The 11,647-nt window shown below is 36.2% G+C and overlaps 1 protein-coding gene across 2 annotated transcripts in view; it reads left to right on the forward strand.

Moving 5' to 3' along the window:
- The window catches only part of USP8 (ubiquitin specific peptidase 8), a 79,415-nt gene that overhangs the window by 57,825 nt on the left and 9,943 nt on the right, over positions 1-11,647 (forward strand). For both annotated transcript variants that reach the window (XM_027840832.1, XM_027840833.1), the window contains 3 exons: positions 7,408-7,494; positions 8,380-8,460; positions 8,903-9,165. In XM_027840832.1, coding sequence (XP_027696633.1) covers positions 7,408-7,494; positions 8,380-8,460; positions 8,903-9,165 — 431 coding nt within the window. The remainder of the gene's footprint in view (positions 1-7,407; positions 7,495-8,379; positions 8,461-8,902; positions 9,166-11,647) is intronic.

The raw sequence follows: 11,647 nt of genomic DNA on the forward strand, positions 1-11,647 counted from the left end.
AGTTTTGAACCTGATTGGAAAGATGGTTGTGCCTTCAACAGAAATAGGGAGGTTAAGAAGAGTGGTGAGTTTAGAGAGGGAAATTTGTTCGATTTTGGACATGTTGAATTTGAGTTGCTTATTGGACATCCAGTGGGAAATGTCTAATAAGTAGTTAGTGATGTGGTTTGAGAGAGAGAGAGAAACTAGGTAAGGCTATATATATCTTGGAATCATCTGCACAGAGATGGCAATAGAATACATGGGAGCTAGTGAAATCAATGAAAGAAAAGAGATATAGAGAGAGAAAATTGTTCAAACCAGAAGCTTGAGGTATATTTACTCTAGGAAATTGGATGATGATCCAGGAAAAGAGCCTGAGGGGGAATATTCTGGTGGGTAGGAGAAGAAACAGTAGAGAGCAAAGTCGTGAAAACCCCAAGAGGAGACAGATCCAGGAGGGAACAGTGTCAGATGTTTCAGAAAGGTTTGAAGGAGGTTAGGCTTGAGAAAAGGCCATTGGATTTGTCAATTAAAAGATCATTGGTAATTTTGGAGAGCAGTTTCAGGTGAGTGATGAGGTTTGAAGCCAGTTTGCAAGAGGTTGAAAATGAAATGAGAAGACAAGTAACTTGGAGGTAATGAGTATAGCGAGCCTTTTCTAGTAATTGGGCTGAGAAATAGGACAATAGCTTGAGGTGAAATTAGGGTTAATTAAAGGTGTTTTTTGTTTTATAAGGATAGGGAGAGCTGGGTGTTTATATAAGGATAAGGGAGAAAGCCAATAAGGAAGGGATTGACTGTTTGAGAGAAAGAGGAGATTTTTGTCAGGAATTCTGTCTATCCAAGATACAGGAGGAGGTGAAATCAAGAGTCAAATAGAGGGGTTGGTCCTGATGAAGCAAAAAAAAAAGGCCACCTCTTAACAGAGATTAGAGTAAAGGAAGAGAAAATAGGGGATGGTGGAAAGAGGAACTAACAGTGAGTGGCTTCTATCTTCTCAGTTTAGTATGAGGTTAGATTATCCAATAAAAGGTAGAGGAGGAGCAGTGGTGGTAAGAGAGGCTTGAAAAGCGAAAAGATGGTTCAGAATTTCTGGAATATCGCAATATAGTCAGGGAAGAGGAAAATAATTTTCTTGGCACTGGCAGCCCAGTTGAGATTTTTTTCCCTTTAGATTTCATTGGTGTAAGGAGCTTCTTGTGAGAAAATTCTCCACCAATACAGAACTCAAGCTTCTCTGAAACTTTGTGGTTTGGTTGGTCAATCATGTCCAACCCTTCGTGACCCCATGAACCAGAACCCCAGACACTTCTGTCCTCCACTATCTCTCGAGGTCTGTTTAAGTGCATTGATTCCATGGTACTATCTATCCATCTTGTCCTCTGTTGTCCTTTTTTCCTTTGCTTTCAGTCTTTCCCAGCATCAGGTTCTTTTCCATCCAGAAGGCAGGAGAAGAGTTCCCATCTTCTCATTATGTGGCCATAGTATTTAAACTTCAGCTTCAGTATTTGACCTTCCAGTAAATAGCCTGAATTAATTTCTTTAAGTCGACTGATTTGATCTCCTGGCTGTCCAAGGGACTCTCCAAAGTCTTCTCCAGTACCATAATTTGAAAGCATGGGTTCTGCTACACTCAGCTTTTCTCATAGTACAGATCTCATAGCCGTACATTGCTACAGGAAAAACCATAGTTTTGACTATATGGACCTTTGTCAGCAAGGTGATATCTCTGTGTTTTAATATGCTGTCCAGATAGAGCATAGCTTTCCTTCCAAGGAGCAAGTGTCTTTTACTTTCATAGCTGCAGTTGGCATCTGCAGTGATCTTTGAGCCCAAGAATATAACATCTGACACTGCTTCCATTTCTTCTCCCACTACTTGCCAGGAAGAAATGGGACCCATTGCCAAAATCCTAGGGTTTTTTTTTTTTATGTTAAGCATCGAGCAAACTTTTACACTCTCCCCTTTCTCCCTCATCAAGAGGTTTCTTAACTCCTCACTTTTTGCCATCAGAGTGGTATCATCTGCATCTCTGAGATTGTTAATATTTCTTCAGGCACGCTTAATTCCAGCTTTTGATTCATCCACCCTGGCATTTCACATGATGTTCTCTGCTTATAACTTAAATAAGGTGACAGTATACAGCTTTGTCCTACTCCTTTCCCAGTCTTAAATCAGTCAGTTGTTCCATGTTCGGTTCTAACTATTGCTTCTTGACCCCCATACAGTTTCCTCAGGAGGCAAGTAATATGATCGAGTACTCCCATCTCTTTGAGGACCTGCCACATTTTGTGATCCATATAGTCAAAAGCTTTAGTGTATTCGATGAAGCAGAAATAGATGTTTTTCTAGAACTCCCTTGCTTTCTCCATAATCTAGCAAATGTTGACAGTTTGGTCTGTAGCTCCTCTACCTCTTTGAAAACCAGCCTGCTCTTCTGGTAATTCTTGGTTCACATATTGCTAAATCCTAGCTTGCAAAATCTTAAGCATAACCTTGCTGGATGTGTGAAATGAGTGCAATTGTTTGGTAATTTGGTAATTTGAACATTCCTTGGCATTGCCCTTCTTTAGGATTGGACCATAAACTGATCTTTTCCAATCCTCTGGCCACTATTATGTTTTCCAAATTTGCTGGCATACTGAGTACAAAACTTTAACAGTATCACCTTTTAAAGGATTTTAAATAACTCAGCTGGAATTGTGTCACCTCCACTAGTCTTATTGTTAGCAATGCGTCCTAAGACCCACTTAACTTCATATTTGAGGATGTCTGGCTCTAGATCAGAAACCACACCATCATGATGTTTAGTTGTATTGTTCTTTTGTGTATTCTTGCCATCTATTCTTAATCTTTTCTGCTTCTGTTTAGTCCCTACCATTTTTGTCTTTTATCATGCTCATTTTTGCATGAAAGTTCCCTTGATATCTCAGATCGTGATCTTCTTACTGCAAAATTCAAACTTAAATCGGAGAAAGTAGAGAAAATCATAATAAGACCATGTAGGAATGACCTAAATAACATCCCTTATGAATATGAAGTAGAGATGATAAGTACATCTAAGAAATGATTAAATATGATAGAGCACCTGAAAAACTATGGACAGAAGTTCACAGAACTGTATGAGGCAGCAACAAAAAACATTCTAAAGAAAAAGAAGAGCAAGAAAGCAAAATAGATGTCTGATGAAGCTTTACAAATAGCTGAGGAAAGAAGAAAAATGAAAGGTAAAGGAGGAAGGGAAAGATATACCCAAATGAATGCATAATTCCAAGGAATAACAAGGAGAGATAAGGTTTTCTTAGAGCAATGCAAAGAAATAGAAGAAAACAATAGAATGAGAAAGACATATCTCTTTAAGAAAATTAGAGATATCAAGGGAATTGATTGAGTTCCAAATTCTCTCCCTCTTTTCCTCCCTTTTTCCCTCCTGGAGGCAGTAAGCAGTCTGATATAGGCAATACATGTGCAATTGGGTAAAATATATTTCTGTATTAGTCATTTTGTGGAAGAAAATGCAAACAAAAAAAAGAAAAATGGTATGGTTTGGTCTGCATTCAGATTCCATCAGTTTATTTCTCTGGATGTGAATAGCATTTTTCATTATGAGTCCTTTGGGATTGTCTTGTATCATTTTATTGCTAAGAATAACTAAGTCATTCACAGTTGTTCATTGTACAATATTACTGTATACAATATTCTTCTGGTTCTTCTCACTTCACTCTGCATGAGTTCATGTGAGCCTTTCCAGGTTTGTCTGAAATCTGCCTGTTCATCATTTCTTATAGCACACTAAATAGTATTCCATCACAAACATATGTCACAGCTTGTTCAGGCATTCCCCAGTTGATGGGCATCCCCTCAATTTCCAGTTCTTTGCCACCAAAAAAGAGCTGCCATAAATATTTTTGTGCAAATAGGTCCTTTTCCCTTATTTTTTTTTAACCGCTTTGGGATAAAGACCTAGTATTAGTATTGCTGGATCAAAGGGTATGCAGTTTTATAGCCCTTTGAGAATAGTTTCAAATTGCTCTCCAGAATGGTTGAATCAGTTCACAACTCCACCAACCACGCATTAGTGTTCCAATTTTCCCATATCGCCTCCAGTATTTGCTATTTTCCTTTGTTGTCATATTGGCTGATCTGATAGGTGTGAGGTGATACCTCAGAGTTGTTTTGGTTTGTATTTCTCTAATTAGTAGTGATTTAGAGCATTTTTTCATGACCGTAGCTAGATTTGATTTCTTTCTCAGAAAATTGCCTGTTCATATTCTTTGACCATTTATCAACTGGGGAAGGACTTGTATTCTTATATATTTGAGAACTAAGGTCTTTATCAGAGATACTTGCTGTAAAAAAATTTTTTTTCCCAGCTTTCTGCTTTCCTTCTAATCTTGGCTGCATTGGTTTTGTTTGTTCAAAACCTTTTTAACTTAATGTAATCAAAATTATCCATTTTATATCTTGTAATGTTGTCTATTTCTTGTTTTGTTCAAAGTTCTTCCCTTATCCATAGATCTGACAGGTAAACTATCCCATGCTCCCCAAATTTGCTCATGGTATCACCTTTTATGTCTAAATTACGTACCCATTTTGACCTTATCTTGGTATAGTGTGAGATATTGGTCTATACCTAATTTCTGCCATACTGTTTTCCAGTTTTCCTAGCAGTTTTTGTCCAATAGTGAATTCTGGTCCAAAAGCTTGGATCTTTGGGTTTATCAAATACTAAATTACTATTGTCATTTACTAGTATGTATTGTGTACCTAATCTGCTCCACTGATCTACCGCTACATTTCTTAGCCAGTACTAGATTGTTTTGATAATTACCACTTTATAATACAGTTTGAGATCTGGTACAGCTAGGCTACCTTCCTTCACTTTTTTTTTTCATTGATATCCCCTTTATTTTCTTGATCTTTTGTTTTTCCAGATAGACTTAATTATTATTTTTTCTAGCTCTGTAATTTTTTGGTAGTTTGATTGGTATGGCACTGAATAAGTAGATTAATTTAGATAAAATTGTCATTCTTACTATATTGGCTCAGCTTACCCATGAGCAATTACTATTTTTCCATTTGTTTAGCTCAGACTGTGTTTGTGTGAAAAGTTACTCCATTTCTTCTAAGGGATTCTTGCCTACACTGGTATATGTGGTGACACCTAAACTAAATTCACACATTCCCATCCATTTAAGTTCGCTGACACCTAAGATGTTGTTGTTTAATTTTTCCATCTCCTGTCTGACTACATCCAGCTTACCTTGGTTCATAGATCTTACATTCCAGGTTCCTGTGCAATATTGATCTTTACAATATCAGACTTTCCTTTCATCACCAAATGCAACCGCAGCTGAGCTTCCCAGCTTTGGCTCAGCTGCTTCATTAGTGCTGGAGCTACTTGAAATTGTTCTACACTCTTCCTCAGTAGTATATTGAACTCCTTCCAACCTGAGGGGCCCATCTTCCGATGTTATCTCTTTTATCATTTTAGTACTGTCCATGGCATTTCTTGGCAAAGATAGTGGGGTGGTTTGCCATTTTCTTCTCCACTGGGTCATTGGAGTTTGTCAGAACTCTCCACTATGACCTGTCCATCTTGAGGAAACCTGTGTGGCATAGCTCATCATTTTATTGAACCCTTTTTTATTAAGCCCCTTTGCCATGACAGGGCAATTATTATAGCCTTAGAAAAGTTGTATGAGGTGCTGAGATGGAGTGACTTGCCCAAGGTCACATTAACCGTATGTTTCAGAGGCATTATTTGAACCCAGAACTGACTTCCTATCTCTTCTATCCACTTCACCTTGATGTAGCTATAGTTAAGATTCAGTAAGATATATGTGTAGCAAAACCCAGTCTCCATGATTGTATAACTTCCTCCAGCAGCCTGGAGTTGGAATGCAGGGGAGGCATTTGGCAGGGATGATTCAGGTTTGGGATTTAGCAAGGCATAACCTCTAATAGGACAAAGGGGTAAGGAATTTGAGAGTAGAAGACAGTAGAAAGTTGGATTGGCTAACTATTGTGTCAAGATTGGGAAGGAAAGAAAGTCAGGGCAGGGGTGATAGCTAAATAGAATACTAAGGGAGGGACTGGAGGTTATTTCCCTTGCCCTTCTATCGTATTAGTGAGTCCTGTTTTTCTATAGAATCTACCAGGAGAAGGCAAGGGACTTCAGGAACATAATGGAAAGGGCCATAATTTAAAGCCCAGCTTAGCCTTGCACACATTTGCTCAGGTGGATCATTCTGACAGTTGCGATGAAGACCATTCTGCTGGTCAGCAGGGTTCAGGAGATTTTAGAAGAGTAAGACACAGGGAGAGATGCAATTGTAGAAGATTAAGAGCCTGTCAGAATCTTGTTGAGACTACTTTTATATGATTACTCCTGGCTATAATAAATTAGATAGGGAACAATATTATAGGAAATATTACTGATAGCAATAAGGATTGACACTTGAAAACCTCAGTGAATGAGAAGAGACAAAATAAAACAAAAACAAAAAGGAAGCCTTGAACTAAAAAACCATGGGATCTCATTAAGGGTTATTTAATATAAGGGGGAATTTTGGACCCTTCGTATTTCTAACCCAGACTCATCAAGAATAAGTAATAATATTCTATGTCATTTAAAAAATGTGATTAAATGTATTAATATTTATAATGAATTCCATCAGAAATGATTAAACTTTTTTCAGTTGGCCCCTAAAAAGGCTTTAGATACCTGGAAAATTCACTTACATGGAACATTTCATTTCTTAATCCTGTCAGAGAACTGAAGCATTACTGTAGATATTTTTACATGAGATAGAGCAGTAAAGTAGATTTTGAGAGAAACTTATACCATTAAAATGTATAATATTTAATCCTACTAGTTTTTAAGTGCTTGAAATTTAGGGTTGCAGCATACTCATCTTGGCAATATGCTCATTAGGCTTGTGACCTCCACCAGTGAAAGGAGATTACATATCCACTAAAATATTTTAAGTAATTCCCAGTGAAAAATGTGACAGCCGGGATCTTATATCACCCTCAAACTAGTTATCCCATAGAGAACATCCTCAAGAACCTGAAAATCACAAGAGACTTTCCTAAAAAAGTGTTCAGGTGATGGTGAGTTTTGGTGCCTGTACAATATGGCAGTCAGTCTACCAGAATCGAATGCTTCACAGTTCATTTTGATTTTTGTTCTCATGTTTAGAACCCTATAAAATCTCAAAGAGGTACTAATGCCTTTTAGTTGACGGGGCTTCCATGGTTCTGGTAGCTATATCCCAGTGCTATTTGTAGAACTTTATTTGTAATTTAAAAAATGTTTTGAGTTTGATTGATTTAGAGTGTTACCTTTTCAGTAAAATACATTTATATGCTGGAAGAAAATGGATTTTTTTTTTCACTTCTAAAATTTTAATTGTTTTCCAGCCAGTCAAAGTTAAAGGACAACCAGAAATTGGAGTTCCAAAGGCAGGAACTTTTAGTGAAAGTAGTGAAGATAATGAAAGACCTAAAGTAAGTAAAGTCTTTGGAAAGAAGTGGAAAGGACTACAGATGTGTAGCATCCAACAGTATTGATTGTCTTAAGCCATTTCTTTTGATTTTTAAGCTTTCCTTTCTAGGAGAGAGCTATTCCATCTACAGCATCGATTTACATATGGCTATTACATTGCAAAGTATGTTTTCAGCCTTCTACTGAAAGTATTTTGTATAATTTCTTAGAGGTAACAAATGTCTTGTTAATTTATAAGTAGTAAAGTTTTTTGTTTATTTTAAATAACTTTTAACCCTTTATAAGCTTTTTTCCTTTGTGATTTATCCCCAAGCTTTTCATTTTAAAAAGTCTTTTTCTAGCATGAGACTTTTGTTGTCTATATTTGTATGTTAAACTTGGTTTAGATATTTAGAGTATGCAGTAATTGAGGACATCGATTATTTATAAACACTACTTATGTCAGGCTTCTGTGTCCTAAGAAAAACAATTTATGAAGAGAATATAACCAGTTATGGTGGAGGGGATAGCAATATACTATATTTAAAGGATATTGAGAATAGGAAGATTATTTAAAAAAGAAGGCTTATCAATAGAGGTCTCCCACAGTTCATTTGCAGTCTGCTCATTGAAATCCAAAACTTTTCTTGTTAATCTCCACGGAGTTCCTGCTACTTTATCACCCATATTCTCATAGTAGTTTTCTACTGTCAGAAACCCCTTTCTGCCAACTAGGTAGAGATTGTAATACTTTAAAAAAGGAAAAATATCCTATCAGGAAAAGTCTAGAAACTTAGTTCTTAAAAAGTTTTAAAGGCAAAAGGCAAAGCGAGTACTCTTTTAACTATTCGCAATGTGTCTTAATTAATTTGTGTGTTTATGTACATTGTTTCTTTTTCTTCATCTAGTCTCAACGAGAGCCTTTGACGAGAGCTCGAAGTGAAGAAATGGGAAGGATAGTACCAGGATTGCCTTCAGGCTGGGCCAAGGTAAAAGTCAAAATTACTACAAAGGAAAACAAGAGGGTTACTCAAATAGTAATTCCTTTTGGTATCTATTCTCTATGAACTAATGTGGTATTATTTCCAAATTTTGAAATATTCAGATAGAGTTAGTCCTTTTTTCTCTAAATAAAGAGAGTATATATTATAACTTCACACCTTTTTTTCATAATGTTAATTGGCCTTCTGATCATGCAACATGAAAGATCCATTGGGATGCATGGACATTTCTGGCATTTAGCCTTACAAAAAATTTATAATCTAAAAACCTGAATATGTTGTGCTTAAAAGTGTTATTTAGCTAGTTGTTGCAGTTTTGTAGTTATCATACCTAGATTACGCAAAGCCAAAAGTATCTCTAATAATGGAATAGTTTTATATGTTGGTAGTTTGACTTTTTTGACCTTTTTTTTTTTCCTTTCCATCTAAGTTCCTTGATCCAATCACTGGAACCTTTCGTTATTACCATTCACCCACCAACAGTGTTCATATGTATCCACCGGAAATGGCTCCTTCATCTGCTCCTACTTCTACCCCTCCAACTCATAAAGCCAAGCCACAGATGCCTGCTGAGCGAGATAGGGAACCTTCCAAACTGAAGCGCTCCTACTCCTCCCCAGATATAACCCAAGCCATTCAGGAAGAAGAAAAGAAGAAGCCAACAATAACTCCAGCAGTCAATCGGGAAAACAAGTAAGCCTATCCATATACCCAAAACTAGGATAATCATTAGATTTCATGGCAGTGGTTCCCAAGTCCATTGTTTTGACTTCATGGGGATCAAAAGTCTTTGTTATGTGTTCCATTTACAACAAAAGAAATATATTAGAATGGAAAGAGTGGTGCTGATCTTGATGACGCTATTGAGCACTGTGATGCAAGTTTTTCATACCAGAAATAAAACTATTATTGTTGTCATTATCATTATTCTTAATGTTAATACAAGAAGATGTTAGCCTTCAGACCTGGAGGTCCTCACAAGCAAACTCTGGGTCTCAGGTGAAATTTTGAGAATCATTGTTTTACAGAGTTTTCATAATATATTGTGTTTTTTACTTTGAGAATCATCATTTAGCAGCTTTCTCAGAGTACAATTTGAATTCTTTAAAAAAAATTTTCAATATGTTTTTATTTATAGCATTAAATATTTCCCAATTATGTGTAAAAAATTTAATGTTTTATATCATTATGACTATTTTAATATTCATTTTTCTCCTCCGTTTGAGAAAACAAGGAATTTTATATTGATTATACGTAGGAAGTCATCTAAAACATATTTCCATATTAGTCATGTTGCAAAAGAAAACAGACCAAAAAAAGAAAAATAAAGAACGTTTAAAAGTATGCTTTAATCTCTATTTAGAGTTCATCAGTTCTCTCTCTGGAAGTGGATAACATTTTTCATCATGGGTCTTTTGGAATTGTCTTGGATCATTGTATTGCTGAAAATAGCTCACAGTTGATCATCGTACAATGTTGTTGTTCTGTATACAATGTTCTCCTGGTCCTGCTCACTTCAATAAGACTAACCAGGTTTTTCTGAAAGCATCCTGCTTATCATTTCTTATAGCACAATAGTATCATCACAGTCACATACCATAGCTTGTTCAGCCGTTGCCCAGTTGATGGGCTTTCCCTCGATTTCCAATTCTTTGCCACCACAAAAAGAGCTGATATAAATATTTTTGTACATATAGGTCCTTTTCTCTTTGATGTCTTTGGCATGCAAATCTAGTAGTTGTACTGTTGGGTCAAAAGGTTTATGCATAGTTTTATAGACCTTTGGCTATAGTTTCAAATTGTTCTCCAGAATGTTTGGACCAATTCACAACACTACCTACAGTGCATTAGTGTCCTAATTTTTCCACCTCCTCTCCAGAATTTGTCATTTTCCTTTTTGGTACGATGTAAGCTCTCTTTCTCATTACCTGACTTCCATCGGTCTTTCCTAGGTGGTTAATATTAGGAAAGAATTCATAAATGGTATTAAGAGATTCCTGTAGTAGTATTGCTGGGTCAAAGGGTATGCACCATTTTATAGCCCTTTGGTCGTAGTTTTAAATTGTACTCCAGAATGGTTGGACCAGTTTACTACTCCACTAGTAGTTCCTTGGTGTCTCTATTCCAGAATTTTTCCAGAATTTGTCATTTTCTTTTTCTGTACAATGTGAATTATCACTTTCACTTTAGCTGACTTCCCTTGGTCTTTCCTAGGTGGTTAATTTTGGGACAGAATTCTTAAGTGGTATTAAGAAATACCAGTAATCACAAAACATTAAAATGCTTAGAGGAAAGACTTGAGCAGTTTGGTTGGAGCCTTTATGGTGAATTTATGGAAAGACACAGACAAAATGATGAAATACCAATGATGAAAAGACATAGATGGATTGTGATCAGTGCTGGTCTTGGGGGTATCTATACTGAAGCAATCCCAGATTTACTATAGTACTAAGCTATAAACATGGTGACTTCCGAGAGTCTAATCTTTGTTCTACTCCATTCCTTCACCACATAGTATTAACTGATTAATTATAAGCAATGACTGAAAAAGTTATTTAAAAACAAGTTTCTTAGACTACTCCTAATTTAGCTTTACTCTGTACTTTATCTTTTTTTTGAACTCTCCATCACCACTCTTTTCAGTGATGGTACTATAAAGAAATTACTTTTCTTGCCAAAGAGTTAGAACTAGTTTGCTTTCATGACTTCTTTCATTGCTCTTCTGAGGCACATATTGTGGTATTTTTTTTCACTCACATATAAAAACTTTACTTCATGCGCCCACATGGTTGTAGGGTGAGGAAGAGGGAGGAATAGCAAAGATTATAGAGAGGAGTTGTCAAAAAAAAAAAAAGCCTCTGAAGGAAGAAGGAGGGAAGAAACCAGAGGAAAAAATATCTTTAAAGCTATGCAAACTATTATGTCTGAATGCAAAAGAAAATGCATGTTAACTCGGGATTGATGTGTATCAATACAAATAAAATTTAAAGGAGAGATCAGTGACATCACATTATTTCCTTAAAATCTTTGATGATTAATTAGAAGAGAATTGTCTATCTTCCTTTAACCCTATTGTATTTCAAAATGTAACTCCCATGACAAAAAAAAACCTTCAGAAATGTTTATTTCACAAAGTGTGTGTGTGTGTGTGTGTGTGTGTGTGTGTGTGTGTGTG

The sequence above is a fragment of the Vombatus ursinus genome, unplaced genomic scaffold (genome assembly GCF_900497805.2).
Source record: "Vombatus ursinus unplaced genomic scaffold, bare-nosed wombat genome assembly UNPS02014848.1, whole genome shotgun sequence".
NCBI lineage: Eukaryota > Metazoa > Chordata > Mammalia > Diprotodontia > Vombatidae > Vombatus > Vombatus ursinus.